We start from the raw sequence: 24,827 nt of genomic DNA, 5'->3' as shown, positions 1-24,827 counted from the left end.
AAGGATCGTCCAATATATACCGAATTTGGTGGATGGTCTCATGCAAAGGTAAGAGGCAGGAAGACTCTTCTTCTTATTCAAATTTTTTATTATCTATACTAATGTGTGTGTGTGTGTGTGTGTCTTCCATAACTCCAAAATCATGAAACCTTGCAGCCTTCTACCCGTTAAATTCTACCCCATTAATTTATTCTTGTTAGGCAGCGCAAACTCACTGCACTGCTCGGCAGTAATCCAGGTGTGCGCTCAGGGCATGAGACCACAATTTACTCGGCCATCCACAGATAAGGTATCATGCGAAGTAGTGTAACCCTGCCTGGATTGGCAGTGCCAATCGGCGTTCGTGGTTGCTTAGCAACCTGCCAGTGCGCGTAATTATCTGTGCCCGGCGGACTCAGGACCAGGCATTCAAAAGGGACCTGAGTGCTTCCCCTCGTGGCGAGCCTCAAAATCTGAGAACTCGCCAAATCCCCAACAATATTATACTTCCTATCCCTAAGCCTTCTCAATACGGTTTGCGACCCTGCAAACTCCACAAGCTCTTACCATATCTAAGAACCTTTTGTGTGTGAACACCTCGACTTTTGCCATTTTTCATCAAATAAAGCTGTTGATTTTGCATTTTCTGCTCTGTAGTTCTCAACGACTAATATTAATGTGACACAGCTCTTTCCCACTCTCCCAAGTTTCCTTCATTATTCTGCTGTTTCCTCGACGACTAATATTAATGTGACACAGCTCTTTCCCACTCTCCCAAGTTTCCTTCATTATTCTGCTGTTTCCTCTTGTCACTTCCCATACGCAAGAAGTAATTCTCTGATTCCACAATTCCCACTCTCTTCCAACTCAACAATTCACTGATATCTTCGATCTCTGCACCATGGTACTGATTTGAAGCATTACTTCGCACATGTGCATAATAAATATATTTTCTTAAAATCAACAGATGACCGAGATACTGGACATTGTAAGGTCACTGAAATCGAGTCATTCTGTTGGTCCTATTGAAATCATTCCAAGTGTGTGAAAGCAAATCATAGGTAACATTCTAACTCCCCGAGTACATATTTTAACCCTTAACTATTTTTTGGTGTTTTTCCAACTCACTTCAAGGTCGCAAAAGTTATCCTGATATTGAAACGACTGAAACGAAAAAGATGACTCCTCTTCTATTTGTAACCATGGAACAATATACATTTTACCTCGGATATCCAAAATTATGGAAAGAATTGTTTACCATAGGTTACATAGTTTTCTTGCTCAAAATTATTCACTAAATTTATATCAATATGTATTGAGAAAGCTGCACTCCACAGATTTAGCACTTTCACATTTATTATTTCGCACTTGACAGACTTACGAGTGTCTTGGCATATCATAGACATGTCACTTGTGTTTTTATGGATCTTAACAAGGCTTTTCATCACACTATCCTTTTATGGAAATTAGTCTTATGGGGTCAGAGGGATTGCTCTTAATCGGTTTAAAAATTATCTGTCAAATAGATATCCACATTTTATGCGATGTGGATAAATAGATATCCATATTTTATACTATGTGGATAAATAGATATCCACATTTTATGACAAGAAAGCAATCCACATTTTATGATTGCACTGATTCTGAAACATTACTTATAAAATGTGGAGCTCCCCAAGGTTCTATATTAGGCCCCCTTATGTTTTTCATTTACGTCAATTATATCTCAAGTACATCCTCTCTGATACAATAGTGTATCCTCTTTTTTGCAGACTATACAAATGTTTTTCGCTCCCATTGAAATCTTTCCACTCTTGTCAGAATCCTAAACATTGGACTGAATTACAAAACTTTCTCTGTAGTTTAGAAGTAATAAGTTATCTCTGAATCTAAAGAAGACAAATTTTATTTATTTCAATAGTTCTATACAGCTAAGTAATGTGTAATATCCCGATATAAAATTGATGGCATGTCACTTGAAAGGAAAACAAGCTCAAATGAGCTAAGATCCTCGTCCTCTTAATGATGACGTCATAAAAACGAATATGACGTCATTGTGACGCATCAGGTTTGCGATAAATTATAATCTGTGTTACTGCCCGGCTTGATTCCCGCAAACAAAATTCAAACAGCTTCCCCAGTTTCGGAGATAATGGTATAGGCGATTTCCATTAGCGGCGATATTATGATGTCAACTTTTTTTTCTAGGAAGAATTCCCAAAATCGGAGATTGTTATTGCCTGCGCATGGGCTTTCTGCATATATGTGGCAAGTTTCAGGAAGATCCGATGAAAACTCTGGGTTGTGAAACAAAAAATGTCAAAAATAGGAATGACGTCATAAAAATTGATATTATGTCATAGTGATGTATCATATGTGCGGTAATTCATCTCTGCTAATGCCCGTTCGATTCCCGCAAACAGAATTCAAAAAGCTTGCCTAGTTTTGGAGATAATTTTTAGGCGATTTCCATTAGTGGAGATATTTTGACATCATAACTTTTTTTCGAGGAGGAATTTTCAAAATCGGAGATGGTTACTGTCTGCGCAGGGTATTTTTACAGATATATGCCAAGTTTCAGGAAGTTTTGATGAAAACTGTAGGCTGTGAAACAAAAACGTCCACAAGAAATAACAACGTCCGTAAGACTTCGAGATCCTCCACGAGGATCTTCTTCTTCCTCTTTCGGCTTGTCCCGTTAGGGGTGGCCACAGCGGATCAACCGTCTCCATTTCGCTTTATCCTCCACATCTTCCATTGACACTCCAACCACCCGCATGTCCGCCCTCACCGTATCCATGAACCTCTTCTTTGGCCTTCCTCTTCTCCTCCTGCCTGGCGGCTCCATCTTTAACATCCTTCTCCCGATATACTCTGCTTCCCTCCTATGCACATGTCCAAACCATCTCAATCTCGCCTCTCTCACTTTGTCTCAAAACCGTCCTAACTGCGCTGTCCCTCTAATATACTCATTTCTTATCCTATCCATCTTCGTCACTCCCAACGAGAATCGCAGCATCTTTAACTCTGCCACCTCCAGCTCCACTTCCTGTCTTTTTGTTAGTGCCACTGCCTCCAAACCATACAACATAGCTGGTCTCACTACCGTCTTATATACTTTCCCCTTCACTAAATGTCCGCCCTCTTGCAGCTACCCTTCTGTCACAAATCACTCCTGCAACTCTTCTCCACCCACTCCATCCTGCCTGCACTCTCTTTTTCACTTCTCTCCCACACTCTCCGTTACTTTGGACAGTTGATCCCAAGTATTTAAACCAATCCACCTTCCCCACATCAACTCCTTGCAACCACACCATACCACCACCCTCCCTCTCATTTACGCACATGTACTCCGTCTTACTCTGACTGACTATCATTCTCCTTCTCTCTATTGCGTACCTCCACCGCTCGAGGCTCGCCTCAGCCTGCTCCCTACTCTCCCTACAGATCATGATGTCATCCGCGAACATCATAGTCCATGGGGACTCCAGTCTGATCTCGTCCGTCAACCTGTCCATCACCATTGCAAACAGGAAAGGGCTCAGAGTCGATCCTGGGTGCAATCCCACTTTTACCTGAAACCGGTCCGTCGTTCCTACCGCACACCTCAGCGCTGTCACACTGTCCTCATACATATCCTGCACGATCCTCACATACTTCTCCACCACTCCCGACTTCCTCATACAATGCCACAACTCCTCTCTTGGCACCCTATCATAAGCTTTCTCTAAATCCACAAACACACAATGTAACTCCTTCTGGCCTTCCCGATACTTCTCCATCAACATTCTCAAAGCAAACATTGCATCAGTGGTACTCTTTCCTGGCACAAACCCATATTGCTGCTCACAGATCGTCACCTCTCTTCTCAACCTAGCTTCCACTACTCTTTCCCACAACTTCATGGTGTGGCTTAACAACTTTATCCCTCTGTAATTTCCACAGCTCTGCACATCACCCTTATTCTTGAAAATCGGAACCAGTACACGTAATCTCCACTCCTCCGGCATCCTCTCACTTTCCAAGACTTTATAAAACAATCTGGTTAACAACCCCACTGCTATCTCTCCAAAGCACTTCCATGCCTCCACTGGTATACCATCTGGGCCAACCGCCTTTCCACTTTTCATCTTCTTCATAGCAGTCCTCACTTCATCTTTACTGATCCACCCCACTTCCAGATTCACTATCTCCACCTCTTCCAACATTCTCTCTCTCTCATTTTCTTCATTCATCAGCTCCTCAAAGTACTCCATCCACCTCAACACACTCTCCTCGCTCGTCAGCACATTCCCATTTGCGTCCTTTATCTCCCTAGCCTGCAGCACATCCTTCCCAGCTCGGTCCCTCTGTCTTGCCAATCAGTATAAATCCTTTTCCCCTTCCTTTGTATCCAACTTCTCATACAGCTCGTCATATGCCTTTTCCTTGGCCTTTGCCACCTCTCTTTTTGCCTTTCGCAGCCACTCCTTGTACTCCTGCCTACTTTCTTCATCTCTCTGACTATCCCACTTCTTTTTCGCCAGCCCCTTCTTCCTTATACTTTCCTGTACTTCCTCATTCCACCACCAAGTCTCCTTATCTTCCTTCCTCTGTCCAGATGTCACACCAAGTACCTTCCTAGCTATCTCCCTCACAACTTCTGCTGTCGTTGCCCAATCATCCCACCCAACTTTACCACCATCCAACGCCTGTCTCACCTCCTCCCTAAATTTCACGCAACAGTCTTCCTCCTCAGCTTCCACCATCTGGTCCTTGGTTCAGCCCTCACTCTCTTCCTCAACCTCACCTCTAAAGTCATCCTACAAACCACCAATCGATGCTGTCGAGCTATACTCTCCCCTGCCACCACCTTACAGTCACTAATCTCTTTCAGGTTGCATCTCCTGCTTCAGATGTAATCCACCTGTGTGCACTTTCCTCCACTCTTGTATGTCACCCTGTGTTCCTCCTTCTTCTTGAAATACGTATTTACCACTGCCATTTCCATTCTTTTTGCAAACTCTACCACCATTTGCCCTTCCACATTTCTCTTGTTGAGACCGTACCTACCCATCACCTCCTCATCCTCTTTATTCCCTTCCCCAACATGCCCATTGAAATCTGCTCCAATCACCACTCTTTCATCCTTGGATACACTCTCCACCACTTCATCTAACTCACTCCAGAAATATTCTTTATACTCCATCTCACACCCCATATGTGGGGCATATGCACTGATGACATTCATCATCACCCCTTCAATTTTCAACTTCACACTCATCACTCGGTCAGACACTCTCCTCACCTCCAATACCCTCTTGACATAATCTTCCTTCAGGATTACCCCGACACCATTTCTCCTCCCATCCACACCATGGTAGAACAGTTTGAAACCACCTCCAATGCTCCCAGCCTTACTCCCCATCCACTTGGTCTCTTGTACACACAGTATGTCCACCTTTCTTCTCTCCATCATATCAGCCAACTCTCGCCCTTTGCCAGTCATCGTCCCAACATTCATAGTTCCAACTCTCACCTCCACACTTCTACTCTTCCCCCTCTCCCACTGCCTCCGGACTCTCCTTCCCCATCTCCTTCTCCTCCTTCGCCCAGCAGTAGCACAATTTCCACTGGTACCCTGCTGACCACCAGTACTGGTGGCGGTCGTTGGTAACCCGGTCCTTGACCGATCCGGTATTGAAATTCGTTTTGTTGTCTGCATAATGATTTGGCATAGGTTTTTACGCCAGATGCCCTTCCTGACGCAACCCTGGTCGCCTCTTACGACACACAGGAATATGGTACACCTATTCTAACCGGGGCATACACCGGGCCCAGTACAACTGGTACTCATCGAGGATCCTCCATGAGGATCTAGAAAGAATAATGTTTCTAGGAATAATTATAAATGAATATATCACCTAAAATGATCACACTCGATATATATATATATATATATATATATATATATATATATATATATATATATATATATATATATATATATATATATATATATATATATATATATATATATATATATACCTGCTTCAATTTCGTGCTATATTATCACACTCTGTAAATTCAAATATAATTTGCCTCTTAATGTTTCATTCACATTGCATAATTGTATAATACCACCCCACATATATTGCAATATGATTTGGGCAGATTTGAGATACAATACTAAGACCATTCTGTTGCTACAAAATAAAGCAATTCACATCTGTGCTGGTGTTGGTTACAATGACCATTCAAATATTTTGTTTGCTAAGATGAATACACTGAAAACTAGAAGGGCACTCGTAAGAGCGCATACCGCTGCCACGGAGTGCCTAATCCAGGAGAACATATCAGGCACAATACATTTTTTAAATATCATGCTTGATATCGTTTTTGAGCCCAGTCTCTCAATGGTGAAGAATCACTTTTAAAATTCGAGTTGTCGGATCCAGATCTTCACCACAATCGAATCAAATCGTTGTGGTCACACACCCAACCTGTCCACCAAGTTTCATCCAAATCCGTCCACAACTTTTTTGAGATATCTTGTTTTTATCAGTTTAGCATGATCGCTCAATGGTGAAGAATCACTTAAAAATTATCAGATCCGGATCCGGATCTGGATCTTTACCAAAATTGAATCAATTCTTTCTTGTCACACACCCAATGTGTTCACCAAGTTTCATCCGAATCCGTGCACAATTTTTTGAGATATCATGTGATATATCGTTTTTGGCCGTCTCTCTCAATGAAGAATCACGTTAAAAATTCAAGTTGTCGGACCGGATCTTCACCAAAATTTAATCAGTTTGTCATTGTCACACATTGAACCTGTCCACAAAATTTCATCCGGATCTGTCCACAACTTTTTGACATATCCTGTGCACAAACAGACAAACAAACAAGCAGTCATAAACTGGTACTTACGAAATCGTCAACTTGACCTCTGACCTTGTCTAATAAAAGCTGTCTCGAGAGAAGGTAGCGACGCGAACCAGAAGTTTCTACGATGATTCTGTACCAAACCATCAAAAATCGAATGTTTTGGATGTTTGACCTCACTGTGACCTTGATCTTTGAGCGATTTTGACCAAAATCTAATCAGCACTAGCCATCACCCTCCTGAATCACGTGGTGTAATTTGACATTGGTAGCTTCTTCCGTTCTCAAGTTATCGTGCCTACAAATAAACAAACAAACTAACTAACTAACAAACAAACAAACAGAAATGGAAGTCATCAATATACTTACGAAACCTTTAGATTTCGTAAGTAACAAGCAGTCATAGACTGATACTTATAAAATCGTCAACTTGACCTCTGACCTTGTCTAATAAAAGCTGTCTCTCGAGAAGGTAGCGACGCAAACCAGAAGTTTCTACGATGATTCTGTACCAAACCATGAAAAATAGAATGTTTGACCTCACTGTGACCTTGACCTTTGACCGATTTTGACCAAAATCTAATCAGCACTAGCCATCACCCTCCTGAATCACCTGGTATAATTTGACATTGGTAGCTTCTTCCATTCTCGAGTTATCTTGCCTACAAAAAAACAAATACACACACAAACAAACACACAAACAGATGACGGAAGTCATCAATATACTTACGAAATTTTTAGATTTCGTAAGTAACAAACTGACAGAAAGGGGTGAAAACATAACCTCCTTCACCTTCGGTGGTGGAGGTAAATCAATGATATATAGTTACTACAAAATGCCCTTTTCATGTACCGACTGAATTCTAGTCAACTGCCCACCTCTTTTTCCTACATGTTTCAATTCAAGAAATATGTTCACTCCTGTCCCACAAGGAAATGGAAGACCAAGAAGGAACCCAAAGAAGTAAAGAGGAAAGATGGAGTCATCAGGAGGAACCAGGATAGGATTCGGATTTCAGCCGCTACTCCACTACCCTCAAACTCATCCAGGCGCAGCCAATTGAGCCTTACAGAAAATTTTCTGCAAGAATTTACTTCTCCTTAGAGAGAGTTATAACAAAAGAGAGGACTAGAGAGGAAAATAAATGAAAGAGAAGACAAGCCGGTAGGCGACATGGCTGCTCGCTCTAGATGGAAAGCTGGCCGACGCGACTAGCCAATATTCATGTACATGCTATCAATCAATTTAGCACAATAAATATGATTATCACAGCCCTCTTAGTTTGCACCCAGAAACCCACCTTGTGAAATGTCAGGCATGTTTCCAAAGAGACTCTAACAAATGGCAGCCTTGGTAATTCCATTTATCTATTCGCTAAAGATTTTATTTTTTTATATGATGCTGTAAGACATTCTCCTTGTGCACAAAAAACAGGTCCCTTGGAGGTCCAGTTGCGGAGGTATTGATTTTTTTTGTACAGTCCACAATAAGTGTACGATGTACGATTAAGTATTTTAGCTGTTGCTAAGCAATGGAGGTGTGCATAGCAACCATTCATTTTTGTGTACATGCTAGCCACATTGTACACATTTCACGCAAGTTTCATCAAAATCAGACTTTCTCTTAGAGATATTCGCCAATAACCGTTTCTGAAATGTTCGACATGTACTCGCCCAAAAACCTATCTCCTACAAATATTTTTTGTTTGGGCTGCAAATTGGCATGAAGGGAGCTAGATAGATTGTGCACAGAAATGTAAGCTTCGATTTTTCGATTTTTTTATTTTTATTTTTTCGATTTGTTGACCACTTTGAAGAGCCGTTGCTATGCCGTTGCTAGGGCCCGGGGTCCCATATTCGAAAGTACACAATTCCCAGAAATGTTGGTCCTACCTACCAAATTTCATTGGAATCGGTTGAGTGGTTTAGGCCCTTGGCTTGACCAAAGTTTCGCGGACAGACAGACAGATGGAAATGTCCAGAATAAGGTTGCTCTAAGAGCAGCCAAAAAAGCAAGAATTAGAATGAATAAAGAGAATTGTGAAAAAAGTATAAAGAGGTGTGAAAGGAACAAAGAACAAAGATGTAGGGAAGAACTCAGACAGATAGATTTCAACACTTACTCCCCAGGCTCAACGCAGCGACATGTACAAGCTACCAGAGGTCTGTTATGTCCAATAAATATCACCTTTTGAATCCAAAAACTGTAATGGCCCCCAAATCTATTACATACTCCAGTCCTAACATTTGGAATTATCTTCTCTTTGATGTCCTAAAATTGAGTTCAATCCATTGCTTTAAAAAATGTGTGAAGAATGTACTTATAATAGTGGGGCAACTTAGCAAAATAATTGTGCATTTTGTGAGGAAAGCACCAAATTTGGCACACGAGAAGCCTATCATATTATGAACAGATTTGGATATTGGGCCATCTCAAATTCAGCCGCAGATGGCTGTGGCAGCCATTTTCCACTGCCATCAAAATTTGAGATGGCCCAATATCCAAATCTGTTCATAATTTGATAGGCTACTAGTGTGCCAAATTTGGTGCTTTCCTCATAAAATGCACAATTGTTATGCTATGTTTAGCTAAGTTGCCCCACTATTGTAAACGCAAAAATGTCTCAAATTGACCTACAGCAAGCTTTTTTCACCAAACAATGGCATTGTCCGACTCAACTTTTTGTTCAGCATCACTATTCTGAAGCGAAAACGCGTGATTTTATTGAAATAGTGAGTATTTTAGCTTCAAATTCGCAAAATGCTGCATTTCACAGAAAGGACTTGTAAACGCAAAAATGTCTCAAATTGGCCTAAAACTAGCTTTTTCACCAAACAAAAGCATTTTCCGACTCAACTTTTTGTTCTGCATCACTATTCTGAAGCAAAAACCTCTGATTCCATTGAAATCGTGAGTATGTTGGCTTAAAATTCGTGCAAAAAATATGCTCAAATTACCCTAAAACAAGCTTTTTAAACCAAAGAAAAGCATTGTCCGAATTAACTTTTTGTTCTGCATCACTATTCTGAAGCGAAAACGCGTGATTTCATTGAAATAGTGAGTATTTTAGCTTCAAATCCGCAAAATGCTGCATTTCACAGAAAGGACTTGTATATTAAAAATCTCAAATTGGCCTAAGGTCCATTGGGACCATACTCTGTACAGAGCGTTGGTGCTGCCGAAGCAGTCTCCTTGGCTATTGGGCACAATCCTGGACAGGTCGCCACTCTGACGCAGGATACTTGAATGACTCGGTCATCCCAGCAAGCTGGTACTCATTTTGCCGACCTCGGAAGGATGGCAGGCTGAGTCAACCCCCTGGTGAATTAATTCAGCGGGCAACGAGGCTTGAACTCAGGACCCTCGGATCCCAAGCCACCACCCTAACCACTGAACCAACACCAGGCATATAAATTGGCCTAAAGCAAGCTTTTTTCACCAAATAAAAGCATTGGCCGACTTAACTCTTCGTTCTGCATCACTATTCTGAGCGGAAGCACGTGATGTTATTGAAATAGTGAGTATTTTAGCTTCATATTTGCAAAACGCTGCATTTCACAGAAAGGACTTGTAAACGCAAAATTGTCTCAAATTGGCCTAAAACAAGCTTTTTTCCCCCAAACAAAAGCATTGTCCGACTCAACTTTTCGTTCTGCATCACTATGCTGAAGCGAAAACGCCTGATTTTATTGAAATAGTGAGTATTTTAGCTTCAAATTCGCAAAACGCTGCATTTCACAGAAAGGACTTGTATATTCAAAAATGTCTCAATTTGGCCTAAAACAAGTTTTTTAACCAAATAAAAGCATTGGCCGACTCAACTTTTCGTTCTGCTTCACTATTCTGAAGCGAAAATGCGTGATTTTATTTAAATAGTGAGTATTTTAGCTTCAAATTCGCAAAAGTTTGCATTTCACAGAAAGGACTTGTATGTAGTGGGACAACTTGGCATAACAATTGTGTATTTTGTGAGGAAAGCACCAAATTTGGCACACTCGTAGCCAATCATATTATGAACACATTTGGATATTGGGCCATCTCAAATTCAGCCGCTGATGGCTGTGGCAGCCATTTTCCACTGCCATCAAAAATTTGAGATGGCCCAATATCCAAATCTGTTCATAATATGATAGGCTACTAGTGTGCCAAATTTGGTGCTTTCCTCACAAAATGCACAATTGTTATGCTATAGTTAGCAAAGTTGCCCCACTATGAATCAATATCTTACTGAATGATTTTATTGAATTGGCTTCCACAGCTGACTTATTACATATCAATATCAATATATATATATGTATGTATATATATATATATATATATATATATATATATATATATATATATATATATATATATATATATATATATATATATGCCTGGTGTTGGCGCAGTGGTTAGGGCAGCGGCTTGGGATCCAAAAGGTCCTGAGTTCAAACCGCGTTGGGCCACTGAATTGATACACCAGGGGGTTGACTCAGCCTGTGATCCTTCCGAGGTCGACGAAATGAGTACCAGTATACTGGGCCGGTGTATACCCCGGTTAAAATAGGTGTACCATATCCCTGTGTCGTAAGAGGCGACCAGGGTTGCGTCAGGAAGGGCATCCGGCGTAAAACATGAGCCAAATCACGATGCGGATCATACGGATGATCCGCTGTGGTGACCCCTAACGGGAGCAGCCGAAAGAGGAAGAAGAAGATATATATATATATATATATATATATATATATATATATATATATATATATATATATATATATATATATATATATATATATATACATACATATATACACAGTATCCCTGTGTCGAAAGAGGCGACCAGGGTTGCGTCAGGAAGGGCATCCGGCGTAAAACATGTGCCAAATCACTATGCGGATCATACTGATGATCCGCTGTGGTGACTCCTAACGGGAGCAGCCGAAAGAAGAAGAAGAAGAAGATATACATATATATACACAGTATTTATATATATATATAAAAAGGTCAGGTCAGGTATGGGAGCATGTGCCAGAACAGCGCGTCGCTGCGTCCACTTTCCGCCGGTACTCCAGGGGCCTCCGTCTGGCCATCCCCCAGGCAGATGCCAGGCCCATCCCCATCTCCTTGAGATGATGGTCAACCTGCTGCAACCATGAGGCACGTGGTCGGCCCACTGGCCTCCTCCACTCATGAGACTCCCTCGCTGAGAGAATCTGGTGAGCAGGATCAGCGTCAGGAAAACGAGCCACATGTCCATACAGCCGCAGCTGACGCTCACGGACTATGCAGGTAACAAATCTCATCCGAGTCTCTCTCAGCAACCGCTCGTTGGACACAAAATCCGACCAGCGATAGCCAAGGATTCTCCGAAGAGACCTGGTACCAAAGGAATTAAGTCTCCGTCTCAGATCCTTGGTCAAAGTCCAAGTCTCGCACCCATAGAGCAAGACTGGAAGTACCAAGGACCTGAAGACTCGGACTTTCGTCCTCCCGCACAGGTACCGGCAGCGCCACACCCCATGATCCAGTGAATCCATGACTCCCCAGGCCCGACCCAGACGTCTATTGACCTCCGGCTCACAACCTGCGGAGACATGAATATCACTGCCAAGGTAAGTGAATCTATCCACGACCTCAACATCCTCACCACAAACAGACACAGACAGGACAGCAGCATCCAAGATGTCACCGAAAGCCTGGATCTTTGTTTTGACCCAAGAAATCCGTAATCCCAACGGCTCCGACTCCTCATTCAGCACCTCGAGGGCCCCCAAGAGGATGTCTAAAGTCTCCGCAAAGATGACTGCATCATCTGCAAAATCAAGGTCCGAGATCTTGACATTGCCAAACGATGCACCGCAACTTGATCTCTCCGACATCCTCCCAAAAATCCAGTCCATACAAGTGCTGAAAAGTGTGGGGGCAAGTACACATCCCTGACGAACTCCAGTAACAACTGGAAATAAGTCAGAGGCGGTACCACCACACTTCACAGCACTCTCAGTACCAGAGTAGAGTTCAGACATCAGATCGATCAGTTTCGGTGGCACCCCACGAAGACCAAGAATCCTCCAGAGGACATCCCGATTCACTGAATCGAACGCTTTACAGAGATCAACATAGGCTGCAAGCAGCCCCTGCCGAAACTCTCGTCTGCGTTCAGTGAGGACACGAAGAGCAAGGATACGGTCAATCGTTGACCTCTTTGGTGTAAAGCCTGACTGCTCTGGACGCTGGTGCTCAAGCAGATGGTGGCGAACCCTATCAAGAATTATCCGAGCAAAGACCTTGCCCGGCACTGAGAGCAGCGTCACCCCTCGGTAGTTGTTGCAGTCTTGGCGATCACCCTTCCCTTTCCAGAGAGGGACAACAAGGCCCCTCTTCCAGTCAGTTGGGATGATGCCTGTGTTCCAGGCAGAGCACAAAACTGCATGCAACGACGCGAGTGCAGCATTTCCACCAGCCTTGAGAAGTTCAGCATGGATGCCACAGATCCCTGGAGCTTTGCCCCGTTTCAACTGGTTCACCGCAGCCCGTGTTTCCACAAGCGATGGTGGACCACAGTTGATTCGAGGGTCAGCAACAGGGATTGTAACACCCTTGACGTCCAACTCGACAGCTGGGGGATCAGCCTGGTACAACCGCTCAAAGTAACCGGCCCAGCGGGCTTTCACTTCAGACTCCTCTGTCAATAGCCTACCACTCTCTGCTCGAACTGCAGTGCTCCGAGGGATGGGCTTGGATGAACGTAGTGCGCGAATTCCCCTGTAAGCGGGACGAGAATCACCTGTCCACAGGTGATGCTCTACCTCCTCACAGATTCCTCGCACATAGGCCTCCTTGTCCACCCTCAGTGCACGTACAGTTTTGCGCCTCAGCTCCCTGAACAGCTCAGCTCTGCCATTCAGCCTGGCCCTGCGACTCTGGTCAATGGTATCCAGTGTCCCTTGAGAGACAAAATTCTTCTTTGCCCTGCGGTGAACTCCAAGGCATCCACCGGCAACATCAAGGACGGTGGTCTTGAAGGCGCTCCACAACTCTTCAGGACCCCCCAAAGCACCCAGACCCCCCAAGTGTCCACTCAGCCTGTTCGCAAACTCCTCAGCTACTCTCTCATCCCTGAGCTTGGCAACATCCAGCCTAGGCTGGGATGGTACCATTCTCCAGGATTTAAGGTGCAGCTTTAGAGTTGCTACAACAAGCCTGTGGTCAGTATTGAGGAACTGAGCACTCCGGTAGACCCTGCAGTTCTGGATCATCCTCCAACGACCGTCAATGAGGACATGGTCAATCTCCTTTGCCACACCGCCAGCGTTGGAATACCAAGTCCAGCGATGAGCTTGCGGGCGCTGAAACCATGAACCAGCCACCCTAAGTCCATGACTTCTTGCAAAGTCAAGGAACTTAGTGCTATTCTGGTTCATAGTTCCTGACCCATGGGGACCAACACACACCTCATAACCATCCCTATCAGTTCCAGTCGATGCATTGAAATCCCCCAAGACTAGAAGTGTATCTCGTCTGGGGCACTGATCAACCACAGACTCGAGTGTGGCGTAGAATGCATCCTTCACGGTAAGATCACTCGCCTCAGTCGGAGCATAAATAGAGACCAGGGAAATGACACCTAAGGAGTGACGAATCCTTAATCTCATAATACGCTCGTTGACCGGTGTTACCTCAATTATCATTGGGGTCAGCTTATTGGCCACAGCTACAGCAACTCCTTGGGTATGGTAACCATCAGAGCGACCAGACCAATAGTAGGTGTAACCACCCACCATTATCTCGCCGCAATCCGGTCTCCGAACCTCAGAGAGAGCTGCAATCCCGATGTCCAAACGCTTGAGCTCAGATGATAACAGAGACAGGTGATCATCCTCTCTTAGGGATAGGACATTCCAGGCACCCACCCGAAGGGACCGCCTCAGGTTAACCCAAGGAGACCGCCGTCTGGTGGACGACACCTCAGCACCACTCCGACACACTCTCCCGCAATCTGACCCAGGGATGTTACCCCGTGGTTTCCCTCCTATCAAAGATTGGGGGTCCCGAAGGCTTTGCCCCAATCCCATCATCCGGTGAGCTGCCCTGCGAAGGGAAGCTGCACAGGAGGTACTCCCACGGAGTGGGTTTTCAGATTTTTTTGCGTTTTTGCGTTTTGCGGAATGAAGCGTTTTACGGTGGCTGGAGTGCAAATCCTGCCACCAACCTCCTAATAAGAAGTAACCCAACTGCAGGAGGACGTCCGCAGACACAGTTGGGCACTAGATATGGATGGCCGTTGGCTCACAAGGAGCTCCTCCGCCCTTTGACAGGTTTTGTTTTTAATCCTGCTGGGTGTCCATATCCAAACACCCTCCTCACCAGAAAACCTGGTGGGGGAGACGGTTTAGTCGCCGACAACCCGACCATGGAACAGGTTAGTACAGGTTTACATGGTACCTGTAGCAGGTCACAGATCGAACCTGACCTGACATATAAAAAAAATATATATTTTTTTTCTTGGCTGAAAAATGTTGTTCAAAATCCCACTTAAATGTATGCAAAGTCATCCATCAATCAGTGCCAAATAATTTGTCAGGCATAGTGAGGGCAAGAGGACTTTCTATTTTATCCCGTTTCCTGCAAAGTGGAAGATGGGGTTTTGCAATCAATTCTGTCTGTGTGTCTGTCCGGGTTGTAACTTTTTTTTACCATTTGAGCTTTTGTCATCGAATTTGTAACAAGGAATTATGAGAATATGGAGAAGACAAATTCATAATTATTAAAATAATTTTCATTATTATTATTATTAGCTCATCTGGACTTTAGTCTGCTGAGCTTATGCGATCGAGCAGTGTCCGCAGTCAGTCAGTCAGTGAGTCTGTAAACACTTCGTCATTACTGCTTGAACCAAACACACGATTTTGATAAAACTTGGCCACAAGCTTCATATCTGATGCCTAACGAAGGTGTATCTGTGCATAAAAATATGCACTCAATACGGGTGTTTGGGGGGGGCTTAATCCCTAAAATAGGTATTTGCTCTCTTATCCGAAACTACACACACATTTTCAATGAAACCCGATCAAAACCTTCACTGTGATGTAAGAAAGTTTGTTCATGGCATAAACAAAATCAGGGTGTATGGGGTTCTGCAGGAGATTTGACCCCCCCCCCCCCCCAAGAAAAAAACGTCTCTGCTCTGTACTCCGAAACTACAAACACAATTTTGATGAAACTTCACCACAACTTTCATCACCGATGATTTCCCAAAGTTTGTTCATGGCATAAAAAAATCAGTCTGAGGGGGGTCGAAGGGGGGTTTGAGTGACTTGCTCCTGATCCACTAGAGCTTCAGGAAGCACGGTCCTATTTTAATTATTAGTTATTCTTTGACCCTTTTTGGGGATTTTTTTTTTTGCTCTATTGCTTTTTTAACATTTTTTTTTTCAGCAACCACTTGTCCGATTGACACAAACTTTTTAGAGTAGGAGTGACCCCGCCCACACTCCCCCCCCCCCCCCCATGGAGAATAGTTAATGAAAATAGTGTCATCATAGGTCATGTGGTATGGTAGCTATCTTGGATTAAACACAAAAACATAAAACATTATATCTGAAACCAATGATTGGAAAAAATTTTCACTTGGCACATCTCATTCTACTCCCAATGGGGAATAAAGGATTGTTCAGATGACGTCATCGGTGAAGTGATAGATCAGCCATAAATGTTTTAATCAAAATCCTTGTTTACCATTGAGATTCAGTGTGTATGTCCAGGCCGTAACATTTTTACCAATTGGGATTTTGTCCTCAAATCTTCAACAAACCTTTATAATGAGATTGTGAAAAACATAAATGAATAAAATGTACGAATTTTTTTTTACCTGTCGTTTTCATGAAGTTTAGTTTGAGTACAAAGTGGTCACAGACGGGCTTGCATTTTGAGATGCTTTCTAGTTTTTCTTTTAATTCTTTTCTTTTTTAGATATCCTGCTCATGTAGTTGTAGTTGTGAAATGTATTATAAAAGGGCTGTCAGCCTTTCAAGCTACTGCTTAATTCAACAGCTCTTTTCTATTATGATTATGATCTGGTTATTCATACAAATGTTCATGTTCAACTCCATTACAATCATACAGATAATAAACTGAAACCATGCAGCCTCAATTCTGGTTTGACAAACAAAATTTTGGCAAGAAGTACATTTTAGGCCATCACCTTTGCAAGTTACAAGCAAGTCTCATGTCAGGCAGGCGATGCATACTTTGCAAAATTGTTGAACATCATTTAATTACACATCTGTATGTTTAATACCTTTTTACATGATGAATAAGGTCTCCAATAGGACTTTTTCATATCAAGTTTCAAACAAGGTTGTTTTCTGTTGTGCACAACACACCGCAAAAACAATTACTTTCTCCCTCAGTTTTATCAGTCACATATTATTGATTATTATCAAACTACTACGACGATTACGCCTACTACTACTCCTTAAGTGGCCACAATTATTCCCATCTTCTTGGGTTGGCTGAGAAGCCACGAGAAATGACCACTTCACTTCCTCTTCCGATATGCGAGGGTTTGTTGAAAAGTAATGCCTCCTATTCTTTTTCTCCAAATAGGTAAAGATATTCGAATGAAACAAAGACAGATACTAACATCAATCTTTATGATGCCATGGTGCATATTTATTTCTCAAAAGAATCACCACTGCGGTCCACACATTTCTGCCAATGTTCAAGTAGTTTTGTGATGTCATCACAATAGAACTGTGTCCTGCTGACTTAACCAGAAAATGTGCTGAAAGAAAAGTGTTCTCCACGAAGGTGTTCCTTAAGTTTGGGGAAGAGATGAAAATCTGACGGCACCAAGTCTGGGCTGCTGAGCCTTTGCGGCAGCACTCCATTGACCATCTCTAACTCTCAGGATCATAATGGTGCACACAACTCTCATCTCAAGTCATCTCCAGTCATCTCATCTCATCAGTCATCCCAAGAGTTATCTCCAATCCTTCACACTTCACAGCACTGACAATGTCGTGCTCCTCTCTACCATCTTGACTTATGTAGCACTGAGACATCTAGTGTCGGCATCACAAAATTTCATACCCTGTGGCGGGAAGAACTAATGTGCGGACTGTGCTTTGTTTCATTCGAATATCTTTACCTGTTTTGGAGAAAAGGAATAAGAGGCATTACTTATCAACATGCAATCATACTTTTGAAGAGTCATTCATTTTAAATTAGGACCATTCAATAAAACCACTCCACATTTTCGAAATACCGGTATATTGTTTGATTTCCAGTCATAGTTGTGACCAAAACTTAATAGGATCAGGCATACTGGAACATTGTTAAATCGTCCATAAGACTTAAATCGTCCTTACGACTTACCTCTGGATGAGGAAATAAACAAAACCGATGACGATTGCTAATAAAAATCCCAACAGAAGCCACTCTAAAATATTCTGACTCCTTGGCCTTCTGGGAAAAGATGTTCCTGGAACAGATTGTATGTGACATCATCAAAGGGAGAAATTGAGAAACATTGCAGATGAAAGAGCATCTCCATAGTCCAACATCATAACCCAATGTAGGAAGGGTAATTACAAAGTAAATGGTCTGGGATTGAAAAAAAACCCCCAAAAAACAAACAACACTTTGCAGGACAACGATGAAATTTGTGTTTTTATCTCTTACTCTCACTTAACTCTACATAGCCCTTAACACATCAATTTCAAATCAACAATTTGACAACAACAACGGACAACAAAACAACAACGGAAGTATTTTATATTTTTTTACTTCTACTGTATAGTACCAAATGTAGTGGGAAAGTAAATATGCAAAGCCATGACAAACTAATTGCACCACTCCCATAAATAGATTGGGGCAAAATTTGCATAATTTTTGGAGTTATGTATAAATAAGATGTCAGGTTGTATAGATATCCATTGCACACTACCACGGTGCTGACAACAGTTAAATCCTGTGATATTTCTCTGTAAGCTTAAGATTGTGTTTGTGACCATTCAAATTGTGGCAAAGAGTCAATGACAGATTTTTAAAAATGTATTCTAGCTGAAGTGCCCGTCTATGACGGGTCCTCACAAATACCATAAATATTATCTTTTCGCTCATATGGATTCAGAGTTGTATTATTTAATTAGTTTCAAATTAAATGATTTTGTGCATACATATATCTTCACATTTGAATTCTAGCTTAATTTCCTCCAAAAAAGTCATGTACTCATTTTAATTTAGGAAGAATGCAATCCCTGGAGTTTGAGCTCGATATATATGCTTGCAACCACCCGCCGCTTTGCTGATGGGAATACTAATGGGTAGGGGGAGAGGTGGGAGAGGGAGGGGGAGGGGGAAAGAGAGAGGAGGGAGGGGGAGTAAGGAAGGGTGGGGAGTGAGAAAGGAGTGGGGAGTGAGGAGGGTTGGGGGATGGGAAGGCAGCGTGAGGGGAAGGGAAGGCAGCGTGAGGGGAAGGGAAGGCAGCGTGAGGGGAAGGGAAGGCAGCGTGAGGGGAGGGGAAGGGAAGGCAGCATAACAGAGCATTACCGGGGTAAAAGTGCTTTCAAGGCGAAGGTAAACTTGCTGTTGTTGCAGACTTTGGTTTCTTTGAATCCACATTCACAACCTTCACTTATAGGTACACTCTCTGGTGTTTGTTTTTCAAATGTTTTAGGACATTGGATATACTACAGTGGTGAGCAAGGTCTATTGAACAAAGTGAGCATGCAACTTTCAGACTGTCTTCTTTAACCTTCCCAAAATAGTTCCAAACTGCACTTCTGGAAATTTTTAATGACATGTCAAAACTTTATCAGTCAATGTGTTGCCTACCCATCTGTCAGCAAAGCAATCAGCATGCTTTACTGATCAACTCTAAATGCCTTGCTATTCATTTCAAAGGAACACGCCCTTGGGGCATGTTTAGTTTGCAAGTGACTTGCTTTTGCTGCTATGTTGCAAATGGGACACCCCAGGGGAGTGTTCCTTCTTGATTAATACATTACCAGGCTATATGTAACAGGAATATGCCCAACACGCATGAAAAAAAATTTCCCTGAATAAAATAAATAAATTTCATGTCAGGTCAGGTTCGATCTGTGACCTGCTACAGGTACCATGTAAACCTGTACTAACCTGTTCCATGGTCGGGTTGTCGGCGACTAAACCGTCTCCCCCACCAGGTTTTCTGGTGAGGAGGGTGTTTGGATATGGACACCCAGCAGGATTAAAAACAAAACCTGTCAAAGGGCGGAGGAGCTCCTTGTGAGCCAACGGCCATCCATATCTAGTGCCCAACTGTGTCTGCGGACATCCTCCTGCAGTTGGGTCACTTCTTATTAGGAGGTTGGTGGCAGGATTTGCACTCCGGCCACCGTAAAACCCTTCATTCCGCAAAACGCAAAAACGCAACAAAATCTGAAAACCCACTCCGTGGGAGTACCTCCTGTGCAGCTTCCCTTCGCAGGGCAGCTCACCGGATGACGGGATTGGGGCAAAGCCTTCGGGACCCCCAATCTTTGATAGGAGGGAAACCACGGGGTAACATCCCTGGGTCAGATTGCGGGAGAGTGCGTCGGAGTGGTGCTGAGGTGTCGTCCACCAGACGGCGGTCTCCTTGGGTTAACCTGAGGCGGTCCCTTCGGGTGGGTGCCTGGAATGTCCTATCCCTAAGAGAGGATGATCACCTGTCTCTGTTATCATCTGAGCTCAAGCGTTTGGACATCGGGATTGCAGCTCTCTCTGAGGTTCGGAGACCGGATTGCGGCGAGATAATGGTGGGTGGTTACACCTACTATTGGTCTGGTCGCTCTGATGGTTACCATACCCAAGGAGTTGCTGTAGCTGTGTCCAATAAGCTGACCCCAATGATAATTGAGGTAACACCGGTCAACGAGCGTATTATGAGATTAAGGATTCGTCACTCCTTAGGTGTCATTTCCCTGGTCTCTGTTTATGCTCCGACTGAGGCGAGTGATCTCACCGTGAAGGATGCATTCTACGCCACACTCGAGTCTGTGGTTGATCAGTGCCCCAGACGAGATACACTTCTAGTCTTGGGGGATTTCAATGCATCGACTGGAACTGATAGGGACGGTTATGAGGTGTGTGTTGGTCCCCATGGGTCAGGAACTATGAACCAGAATGGCACTAAGTTCCTTGACTTTGCAAGAAGTCATGGACTTAGGGTGGCTGGTTCATGGTTTCAGCGCCCACAAGCTCATCGCTGGACTTGGTATTCCAACGCTGGCGGTGTGGCAAAGGAGATTGACCATGTCCTCATTGACGGTCGTTGGAGGATGATCCAGAACTGCAGGGTCTACCGGAGTGCTCAGTTCCTCAATACTGACCACAGGCTTGTTGTAGCAACTCTAAAGCTGCACCTTAAATCCTGGAGAATGGTACCATCCCAGCCGAGGCTGGATGTTGCCAAGCTCAGGGATGAGAGAGTAGCTGAGGAGTTTGCGAACAGGCTGAGTGGACACTTGGGGGGTCCTGAAGAGTTGTGGAGCGCCTTCAAGACCACCGTCCTTGATGTTGCCGGTGGATGCCTTGGAGCTCACCGCAGGGCAAAGAAGAATTTTGTCTCTCAAGGGACACTGGATACCATTGACCAGAGTCGCAGGGCCAGGCTGAATGGCAGAGCTGAGCTGTTCAGGGAGCTGAGGCGTAAAACTGTACGTGCACTGAGGGTGGACAAGGAGGCCTATGTGCGAGGAATCTGTGAGGGGGTAGAGCATCACCTGTGGACAGGTAATTCTCGTCCCGCTTACAGGGGAATTCGCGCATTACGTTCATCCAAGCCCATCCCTCGGAGCACTACAGTTCGAGCAGAGAGTGGTAGGCTCTTGACAGAGGAGTCTGAAGTGAAGGCCCGCTGGGCCGGTTACTTTGAGCGGTTGTACCAGGCTGATCCCCCAACTGTCGAGTTGGACGTCAAGGGTGTTACAATCCCTGTTGCTGACCCTCGAATCAACTGTGGTCCACCTACGCTTGTGGAAACACGGGCTGCGGTGAACCAGTTGAAACGGGGCAAAGCTCCAGGGATCTGTGGCATCCATGCCGAACTTCTCAAGGCTGGTGGAAATGCTGCACTCGTGTCGTTGCATGCAGTTTTGTGCTCTGCCTGGAACAAAGGCATCATCCCAACTGACTGGAAGAGGGGCCTTGTTGTCCCTCTCTGGAAAGGGAAGGGTGATCGCCAAGACTGCAACAACTACCGAGGGGTGACGCTGCTCTCAGTGCCGGGCAAGGTCTTTGCTCGGATAATTCTCGATAGGGTTCGCCACCATCTGCTTGAGCACCAGCGTCCAGAGCAGTCAGGCTTTACACCAAAGTGGTCAACGATTGACCGTATCCTTGCACTTCGTGTCCTCACCGAACACAGACGAGAGTTTCGGCAGGGGCTGCTTGCAGCCTATGTTGATCTCTGTAAAGCGTTCGATTCAGTGAATCGGGATGTCCTCTGGAGGATTCTTGGTCTTCGTGGGGTGCCACCAAAACTGATCGATCTGATGTCTGAACTCTACTCTGGTACTGAGAGTGCTGTGAAGTGTGGTGGTACCATCTCTGACTTATTTCCAGTTGTTACTGGAGTTCGTCAGGGATGTGTACTTGCCCCCACACTTTTCAGCACTTGTATGGACTGGATTCTAGGGAGGATGTCGGAGAGATCAAGTTGCGGTGCGTCATTTGGGAATGTCAAGATCTCGGACCTTGACTTTGCAGATGATGCAGTCATCTTTGCGGAGACTTTAGACATCCTCTTGGGGGCCCTCGAGGTGCTGAATGAGGAGTCGGAGCCGTTGGGATTACTGGTTTCTTGGGTCAAAACTAAGATCCAGGCTTTCGGTGACATCTTGGATGCTGCTGTCCTGTCTGTGTCTGTTTGTGGTGAGGATGTTGAGGTCGTGGAGAGATTCACTTACCTTGGCAGTGATATTCATGTCTCTGCTGGCTGCGAGTCAGAGGTCAATAGACGTCTGGGTCGGGCCTGGGGAGTCATGGATTCACTGGATCATGGGGTGTGGCGCTGCCGGTACCTGTGCGGGAGGACGAAAGTCCGAGTCTTCAGGTCCTTGGTACTTCCAGTCTTGCTCTATGGGTGCGAGACTTGGACTCTGACCAAGGATCTGAGACGGAGACTTAATTCCTTTGGTACCAGGTCTCTTCGGAGAATCCTTGGCTATCGCTGGTTGGATTTTGTGTCCAACGAGCGGTTGCTGAGAGAGACTCGGATGAGATTTGTTACCTGCATAGTCCATGAGCGTCAGTTGCGGCTGTATGGACATGTGGCTCGTTTTCCTGACTCTGATCCTGCTCTCCAGATTCTCTCAGCGAGGGAGTCTCATGAGTGGAGGAGGCCAGTGGGTCGACCATGTGCCTCATGGTTGCAACAGGTTGAACATCATCTCAAGGAGATGGGGATGGGCCTGGCATCTGCCTGGGGGATGGCCAGACGGAGGCCCCTGGAGTACCGGCGGAAAGTGGACGCAGCGACGTGCTGTTCTGGCACATGCTCCCATACCTGACCTGACCTGAATAAAAACGCTTGTCTTGTCTCTATGAAGTAGGAATTACTCGGAATCGACATTGATTCTGGTTCACAACTTGATTCCTTTAGATTCCATGGTTGGAATCAAGTATGCTACTTTGGAATCTATTCCGTCCACCACTACTAAGCACTCAAGCAAGCCCTCCAACAAAACGGTTGATAAGGAATGGCTGCCTGGGTCATACTAAATAATGTCTGGAGACGTCTGGAGAATCAAACAATGTGTGAATTGGACAAATGAACACTTTTGTAGCAGTTGGAACTGATGCTAAGTTCAATTCCGTAGTTTAAAGTTTGAAATTTGGTTCAGGTTAAGAGATCCGAGAGCTTAGGGCATTTTAGCTGTAATGCATAAAAACGTCCAGAGAGCTGTATGGGGATAGAGGGGGATGGGGCTTGGGAGGAAGTGGGAAGAGGTTTGAGAGGAGGTAAGCATAAGGTGAGGTGAGGAGAAGGGAGGAACACAGTGGGGCGTTAATTGCGATTCATACTCTCATTAAAAAATATTTTATATGGAATAACGGTGAAGAGAGAAACAAAATAATGTCTGAAATACATTTGCGACTGGTCATACTATAAACACTGCCCAGACACATTGTAGAAAAACACCATCCAGACACATCTGGAGACAAACACTGCCTGAACATGTCCAGAGACAAATACCGTCCAGAGACAAACACTGCCCAGACACGTCCGCAGACAAACAGCTCCTGGACACATTCGGAGACAAACATCATTCGAAAACAAACACCGTCTGGAGACAAACACCATCTGGACACGGATGGAGACAATCACCCAGGACACATCCGGAGACAAACACCATCCAAACACATCTGCCACATCAAATAATGTGCAAATACAACTCTCTGGACATTTACTGAACAGTGTAAGCACACATCAGCAATGTGATAAGCTCAAGAATCTCTTCACCTGAGCCAAATTTCAAAATTTTAAATGCGGAATTGACCTTAGCAGCAGTTCTGACTTCCACATATAAAAGTGTCCATTTGTCCAATTTGCACATTGTCTGACACTCCGGTTGTTTCTGGACGATGTTTAGTATGACTATGCTGGCTTGGCAAGTGATAAGCGATCAAAAACATGTGCAGAAATTAAATTAAGCCACGAACACTCAGAGATGCTCAGAGTGTCAAACCTAACGGTCTGCCAATCGCCGGACCTCAATCCCATTGAGGTTTTCTGGGACTCTCTGGAGAAGTGCCTAAGAAAGCGGTTTCGGCCTCCGTTAAATCGACATGAATTGGAGGACTTCCTTGTGAAAGAATGGTACCACATTCTTGCAGAACAGTATTTATGCCTCTTGGATAAGTATTATGGCCCAACATCATACCAAGTGATATTCTGTTAGTGTTACTGGGTTTTTTTTTGTCCACTACTTGTAGATGTGAGAGGGTTTTCTGATATGAGTTGTTTATT

General features: G+C 44.1%; 1 protein-coding gene across 4 annotated transcripts in view; it reads right to left on the bottom strand.

Moving 5' to 3' along the window:
* The window catches only part of LOC147008444 (bone morphogenetic protein receptor type-1B-like), a 137,113-nt gene that overhangs the window by 47,289 nt on the left and 64,997 nt on the right, over positions 1–24,827 (bottom strand). For all 4 annotated transcript variants that reach the window (XM_085863568.1, XM_085863567.1, XM_085863570.1 and 1 more), the window contains 2 exons: positions 18,209–18,314; positions 17,130–17,196 (listed from right to left, as the gene is read on the bottom strand). In XM_085863568.1, the coding sequence (XP_085719694.1) occupies positions 17,130–17,196; positions 18,209–18,314 (173 nt within the window). The remainder of the gene's footprint in view (positions 1–17,129; positions 17,197–18,208; positions 18,315–24,827) is intronic.

This window comes from Eptatretus burgeri, chromosome 18, assembly GCF_056783735.1.
Source record: "Eptatretus burgeri isolate ZD-2024b chromosome 18, Ebu_testis_v1, whole genome shotgun sequence".
Lineage (NCBI taxonomy): Eukaryota > Metazoa > Chordata > Myxini > Myxiniformes > Myxinidae > Eptatretus > Eptatretus burgeri.
This window is presented reverse-complemented; position numbering and strand designations above follow the sequence as displayed.